The 7,447-nt window shown below is 60.9% G+C and overlaps 1 protein-coding gene across 1 annotated transcript in view; it reads left to right on the top strand.

Annotated features, from left to right (window-relative positions):
- PARVG (parvin gamma) overlaps positions 1-7,447 on the top strand; it is a 23,768-nt gene continuing 16,321 nt past the window's right edge. The window contains exons 1-6 of the mRNA XM_080811849.1: positions 1-74; positions 1,399-1,490; positions 3,506-3,570; positions 5,381-5,483; positions 6,403-6,543; positions 6,612-6,790. Coding sequence (XP_080667975.1) covers positions 1,415-1,490; positions 3,506-3,570; positions 5,381-5,483; positions 6,403-6,543; positions 6,612-6,790 — 564 coding nt within the window. The 5' untranslated portion in view covers positions 1-74; positions 1,399-1,414. The remainder of the gene's footprint in view (positions 75-1,398; positions 1,491-3,505; positions 3,571-5,380; positions 5,484-6,402; positions 6,544-6,611; positions 6,791-7,447) is intronic.

Below are 7,447 nucleotides of genomic sequence, written 5' to 3'. Positions count from 1 at the left end.
TTTTACTGGGAAGCCGGTGATCAGGTGATCACGAGCTCTGAGACCTTCACCTCCTGGTGTGGAAGAGGCTGCCGGTGAGTCGTCCTGGAGTCTGAGCTCATGCGAGCCCTCGGCTCGGGGCTTTCTGCCTCTCTGTAATGCCTGGGAGCCAGAGCTCAGCAAGGGAGGCCTCCTGGGGGCTTGTGGGAACGACCCCAGAGAGCACAGCCTCGGCTGAGGCCACACGGGGAGGGAGTCGGGCTGGGCCCCTCTAGCCCCAGGCTTAGCAGCGGCCATTCTTCCTGGGGCCGGACAGGCAGACGGGTACCATCCCCTTGTGTGGCCAGGCGGGCGACCTCCCTTCCCACCTGCCGCCTCCCCTGAGCCTCACCCGGCATGCGGGGAAGAGAGGCCTCCTGGTTTCAGATGAAGGAGCTGAGGCTGGGGGCAGGGAGGGGCTGCCAGTTCTGTGCCCACTCCACGGCCTTCAGTGAGCTCCGCCCTATCTTGTAAAGATTTTTAGGACCAGAAAGGGAGGGGATTTGTGCAAAGTCACACAACGAGAATGAGCCTGGAACCTGGGCCGCCGACCCCCCAGGCAAGCCTCTTTCCTCTTCTCTGGCCGCGTCCTTCGGACGAATCCTGTCCAGATGGAGGCTGGGGAGATGAGGGGGTAGGGCTGGCCCCATGGCTGTGTTCTCCCCCATCCTCGTCTCAGGGCAGGATGGAACCAGCAGTGGCCTGGTCCCCGGGCTGGCCACTTGGGGGATGGGGAGGCTGTAGCCCCTGTGAAGGTCCCCATCTTTGGGAGCCTCCCCGGGGGCTGCAGCTGCCCACCATTCTGATGGCGGACACCCTGGCCCCAGTGTCTGTTCGGGACCAGAAACACTGGGGAAGACGCAGGGGCCGAAGGGCGGGGAGATGCTGTGGGCTGCGCAGGAGAGGAAGTGAGCCCAGGGGAACAGGAAGGAGGTCAGGGGCGGCTCCTGGACCGGCCCCATCCTGCAGGGGGTGAGCCCGGCCCCCTGCCTTTAATGAACATGCAGAGGGGGCAGTGCCCACCCTGTGAATGTGGGCCCCCCCCCATGCTGGTGGGAGCAATGAGACCCCCCCAAACCATAGAGAGGCCTGGACAGGCAGGGCCAGGCCACCCTCTGCAAGCCAGGCCTACGCAGATGGCACAGGAGTCCGGGTGACATTGGCAGGTGAGCTCAGTCCGCTCATTCACGCTGTGCCTTCCTGCCTCGGGCTCAGGGACCCGGAAGAATTGGCCCCATGCCTACTTCTCATCGGGGGACCTGTCCCCTTGCCTAGGCAGCCCCCACCCTCTCTCCCCGTGCCTCAGGGTCGGGAAGAAATGACTCGCAGAAGGCGTGTGGGGCTCCTCGGACCTGATCCCTCTATCCCCTGCACCCCCAGGGCCAGCAAGGGGCAAATGGAGTCAGAGCCCTACAACCTGCTGCAGCTCCCCAAGGTGACGGGCCCGCCGACGGAGGAGGAGCTCCCACAAGGTGTCGTGCCCACGTGGGGCTGGGGGGCCGGCCAGGGCGGGGACAGTGAGGGTCTGCACAGCAGGACCCAAACAGGCAGCTCTGGGCGCTCTGGGCGCTGCCTTGCTTTCCAAGTTGTTATCTGAGCAGCCGGTTCTGTTGGGCCCCTGCATCTGCCTCATCGTTGACAGCCCCCTGCCCCTGCTTCCAGAAACTTCGGCAGTCGTCCCTGTATCCTCACAACCGCACGTCTCGATGTCAGTGGTGACGTTGAAGAGGGATTCCAGCGGCCGCTATGTATTTAGTCCCAGAGACGGCTCATTTGTTGCTCTGAGGGTGGGTGCTTCTGCCTCCTTGGCGTCCACGAGGAAACTGAGGCCCAGAGAGGAAGGTGGCAGGTAGCAGGTGACTCCGTTACTGTAGTGGACAGTGGACACCGGACGCCTCGCGGGATGGGGGCTTGCCGATCCGCTTCCTTCACGTGCCTGGGTCCCTTTGTGAAGGGGGTGGCCGGAGGATGGGGTAATGGCGCAAGTCTGTTTTCTGAGCTGGGGGAGCTCGTGGCCGCTGCCCCCGGAACCTCCCGCCCAGGGGACAGTCGGAAAGGACAGGTCAGGTGCCCCAGGCCGTCGTCCTCACCCTGTCACAGGAAAGAAGCAACATAGGAAGTTATCCCAAAAGGTCCCACTCAGCAGGGGCTTTAGGCGAACTTTCTAGAATTTATGTCACCTTTCAAACCTAAGTATGAGGACGGAGAGAAAGAGTGAAATGATTCAAAGAGCAGATCGCGACTTGATCTAGGTGCTCCGAAGACAGTCTTTTGAGATAGGCGGGGCTGCGGAGAGACCCTGGGGCAGTGAGTGAGACCTCAGGGGCGAGGTGGGGGTGGCCGGTGTCGAGGACTGACGTCCTGAGCTGTCCAGCTGTCCAGGGCTTTCTGTTTGTAGAGGGTTTGAGGCTGGAAAGCGTCAGGAGAAAAACTGCTGTTAGCAGTAGGCCTTAGTGATTTGAAAAAATATTTGTTTTTTGTTTTACAGTTGATTTAGAAATACTTGAAGCACTAGTAGGCAGAGCTAGAACGTGGGATGATTCAGAGCGGCAGGAAACCTGCTCCGGGAAGGGGTGGGGGGACGCCACCAGAGCCGTGCAGCCACCCACTCCCCAGGCGTGGGTCCAGAGCCTGCCGGTGCCCAACGGGTTAGGTCTCCCTCCTTCTTGTCAGGAGACGCAGGGCTGCGTAGTCCTTGAAGGTTTCCAGAATGTCTAGGAAAAGTCTCCAGCTGCGTCCTATGAAGACGGAGGCGTTTCATTTTGTGAATTTGGGCAAGGCAGTTCCCCACATGGTGACTCAGTTTCCCCCATGTTCCCTGAGACTAGATGATCTTACAGTTTCCTCTTGGCCCTGACGTGCGTGGGTCCCGTGAGTCCAAAATGTCAGGCAGCTGCCGGCCAGGGTCCCGGGGCTCGGAGAGTCAGCTGGGGTGGCCTTGGTGTCCTACCTACACCAGGGAGCCGGACAGACGTAATCGGAGTCCGCTTCGGCCCCCCGGTGCCCGGCCCCGGGCTTGTGTGAGCCCCGAGTCTTCTTAAGGGAGTGGGTAGAATTGCCAGATAAAACATAGGAGGCCGAGTTAAATTTGAATTTCAAACAAGAAATAGTTTTTCAGGCTAAGTATGTCCCCAAAACATAAATATTGTGCCCGAGGATGAGCGGGTACTCAGGAGGGAAATGAGCCGGAAGGGCGTTTGGGGTGTGGTGGGGGCAGGTGGGCTAAGGTTGGGGTGTGGGGGGTGAGGCGTGTCTGGGGAATCCAAGTCACTCAAGATGTTTGATGCTCAGGGTGTGTGTGTGCATGTGTGTGCACATACGTGCGTGTCTGTGTGTGCATGCATGTGCATGGGTGTGTGTACGCGTGAAGCAAGAGGACCAGATTTGCCTCGTGTCAAGGTGCCTGCCTCAGGTGACCTGCAGGGAGAGAGCTGCCCAGCCCCCTGCAGGGCCCCCACATGGGTGTCATGCTCTCCTCTGCTTCCAGGAGAAAAGAGGAAGTACCTGCCCCCCACCTCCCGGCAGGATCCCAAATTTGAGGAACTGCAAAAGGTACGGCACCTTCCTGTGGGCTCTCTCCTCGGAGGTGGTCTTCTCGTCTTCTTGGGGTGGGGACAGCGGGCCACCCCGCTCCTGTCTGGCCTCAGGCCAGCCAGTGGGGATCCCGCAGGTCCCTGGCAGACCTGCTGAATGACCACACGAAAGAACATTCATGGAGCACTGACAGTGGGCCTTTACCTAGACGATCCCAATAAGCCCCACAACGGTCAAAAGGGACCTGCTGTTTTGTATCCCGTGGAAGGGATAGTGAGGCTCAGAGGGGTCACCTAACCTGTGGGGGACACATGGCTGGCCGGCGGCTGACCAGAGCTGGAGTCTGACCCAGGCTCAAAACCTTGTGCCTTTTCACCTGTCTAGGGCCATGGAGAGCTGGCAAAACGGGCAGAAACGGCTGTCGGTCACCCGCATCTGCCTGTCTCTCCTTGGCTCGGAGTCTCCTGCTGTGGCTGCTGGACCAGCTGAGCATAGGCAAGCTCAGGTCTCCGTTTTCCTCTGCCTTACTTCTCCAGACTCCGCATGGCCTTTCTGTTGCCTCCTCCAGGGAGGCCTCCTGGCCTGTACCACCTCCTACCCCCAGACTGTGGCCAATCCCCATCCTTCCTTTCTGCCTCCTGTTCCCTCGCTCCCTCCATCCCACCTTTCCCACCATCAGGCACTGGGACCCAGGGTCAGCACGGTCCCTCTGGAAAACCTGACAGGGCACAGACACGTCTTAATTTGGGCCCTTCCAAGAGCTGATCCTGAGGCAAGGGTTTGGGTACAAGCAGTGAGTCGGGAGGTTAAGAGCAGGAGACAAGGAAAGCAAGTGGGGAAGGGAGATGGGGAGGGAGGGACCACAGGGGCAGGGGTGGCCACTGTGGGAGCTGAACCCTGCTGGGCCCCTCTGGGAACATGTGCGGAGGTGGAGGAGCTTGGAGATTTCCTCACCAACCCTGGAGTAGCTGGCACTGCTCCCTTAAAGGCACAGGGCTCTGCTTCCTGCCCTTCTGGCCTGTTGAGCCCAGGCAGGGTGGGGTAGAGCCTGGGCATAGCCACAGAGGGGAACAGGGGGTGCCCCCTAGCTGGAAGTCAGGGGGATAGGGTGGGATACCCACAGCCCCCGTGCCGGCGTCCTGGGGCTGCCACCACTAAGTATCAGAAACCACGTGGCTTCAAACAAGGGGTTGATGGTCTCCCAGCCTGGAGGCCAGACGTCCCAAGTGAAGGGCGGGGCAGGGGGTTCCTCCTGGAGGTTCTCAGGGGAAACCCATCCCAGGCCTTTCTCCCGCCATCAGAGGTCTGTGACAACCCTTGGTGTCCCTTGGTGTGTAGACGTGCCACTCCACTCTCGGCTTCCCTTGTCATGGGGCTTCCTCTGTGTTCCCAGTATTGTGTCTTTCCTCTCCTTCTGAGCTCTCACCAGAACTGCCTGCTTCATGTGCAGATTTCTACCCACAGCCTTTCCAAGGCAGTTTAGGCTTTTTCTATCAGGGGCTTGCAGAGCTCTTCCCAATTATCCGGTCCCACAGCCACCTCCCCAGTTACAGGTACCTGTGACAGTAGCTCCCCGGCACGGACACCTTGCACAGGACAAAAGACAACCCCACCGTGCCCTGGTCCCTGGGAGCCCAGAGTAGGCCCCTCACTCAGCCTGGGAGAGCAGGGAGGGCTTCCCGGAGGAGGTGACGTTTGACCTGGCCTTGAAGGATGGGTAGGAGTTGGCAGGCGGGAGGAGGGCATTCCAGGCTGAGGTTGGACCCGAGCCAGGTGGGGGACCAGGTGAGGAGTGGTCCCAGGTCAGCTGTCCCGTTGGGGTCTGCAGGTGCTGATAGAGTGGATCAACGCCAAGCTCCTCCCCGAGCACATTGTGGTCCGCAGCCTGGAGGAGGACATATTCGATGGGCTCATCCTGCACCACCTTTTCCGTAAGTGGCAGCCCCCAGGGCTGGGGCCCCAGCTCCCCCGCCTGGCCCGCCCAGGCCCTCGTGGGTGGGCTTCTCACCCACTGAACGTCGTGTGTGGAGTGCCTGCTGTTTATGGGCTCCCAGGGTTAACAAAAGAACCCAGGTCCCTGGCCTGGGGCTGCACCTGCTGCCGAGGAAGGCTGGCCAGCAGTGAGATGACCCGGGCGAGTAGAGGTGCACTGGGCCCCCGCCTGGGGAGGAGGTGTCTCAATCTGGAAATGCCTAATGCTCCCAGGGCGCCTTCACTCTCAGGGCTGCCTTCTGCCCCAGGCAGGCCCCCCACCTGCCCCCGATGACCCTTCCCCTTGCTGTTGAGGTGTCAGGTTTGATCCGCACACCTGCCTTCTACACAAAGCTGTGAGGTCCCAGAGGGCAGGGGTGGGCCTGATTCCGGTTCTCCGCCAGCGGGGGCCTGGCTCAGCACCGGTTGGTCGTGGAGCCCTTTGTAGTTGGCTGCTGAATGATCCCACCAGCCCCCTCCCCCTGCAGTGCGGTTAATCCTCAGAGAAAACCCTATCCTGTTAGCGTCCCCATTTTACAGACGAGGAAACAGAGGCTTAGTCATTTGTCCAAGGTCTCGGAGTGAAGAAGGCGGGGGAGTCAGGATCTGAGCCTAGGAGTCAAGGTCACACTGCCTTGCAGAAAGGAGGTGCAGAGCTGTGCAGAGGGCTAAGGGAGCGGGGTCAAGGTGGTCAAGGGGAGGGGCCCGTGGAGGGCAGCTCAGAGGGTGTGGGCTTGCCCAGGTCACACAGCTAATGGGGGGGGGGACCCCCAGCGCCTTCTCCCCTCCGCCCACCGTCCTCCCCCTCCTCCTTCTGCTGCTGCCCTCCACCTCTCCCCTGACACCTTCCCTGGCTCTCCTGCTCTCTCCTGCCCTTAGAGATGCTGACCGGGGTCAAGCTGGAGGTGGAGGAGATGGCTCTGACCGCCCCGAGCCAGCGGCGCAAGCTGGAGGTGGTGCTGGGGGCCATCACCCGCAGCCTGCAGGCGGAGGAAAGGCAGCTCAAGTGGAGCGTGGAAAGTAAGTGGGGCCTCGGCTGGCGCGGGGGCGCCCGGCTCCCTTTGCACCAGTGGCCTCTGTTCCCCCAGCGTGTGTGCGCACCTGCCTCTGGTATGGGGACACCCCGGGGGCTGGGAAGAAGCAGAAGCATGGGCGGAGACGTGCACCTGCCAGGAGCGGGCAGCCCTCCGCACCCCGGAGCGCGGCGGCGTGGCTGCAACCGAGCGCACCGTTGAGCGGCGAGAACGCGGTCAACGATGCAGCTCCTGTTTGAGTCCCAAGCACCACAAGCCTCCACTTCTCTTGTCCCATGGGTGCTACCAGTCTCTTTCATTAGTTGATTTAAGTCATACCTGCAGGGCTGGCTTGTGAGAAACGAGCATGAGCCCCGCACCCAGACCCCCTCCCCCAGCCTGCTGGCCGTTCAGTACGATGTTCCTGCCTTCAGAGCGCCACATCCCTCCCATTTTCCAGATGAGAACACTGAGGCTAAAAGGGGTTTGGCACCTTCTCCAGGGCTGGGGGTGATGATGGAGCCGTTTCAAGCCCAGTTTTGGTTGGGTCTCATGCCATTACCTTGACCATGATGCTTAAAGACTCACGTTCGATGACCGATGTGCATAACGTCGGCCCTGAATTAAGTCACACTCACCTGAATACACCAATTCCTCCAGCCAGGGCCCCACTGGAGGGCATCGAGGTGCTCACAACTGTTGGCAGGGACTGTGTCCGAAGCCCCGTCTGCACGGTGCCTTGTGCCCATGGGCCGCATTCACAGGGCAGGCTGCTGAGGGCAGAGGGTGACTGCTTTGGGTTCAGAATGAATGTCTCCACACCTCTGCCTTCCAGAAGGCTGGACGCAGAGCTCCTTGGTCTTCAGAGGGTGGTTGTGACAGCAAGGAGACAGCCCCAGCTCTGGCGACTC

The sequence above is a fragment of the Martes martes genome, assembly GCF_963455335.1.
Source record: "Martes martes genome assembly, chromosome: 8".
Classification (NCBI taxonomy): Eukaryota; Metazoa; Chordata; class Mammalia; order Carnivora; family Mustelidae; genus Martes; species Martes martes.
This window is presented reverse-complemented; position numbering and strand designations above follow the sequence as displayed.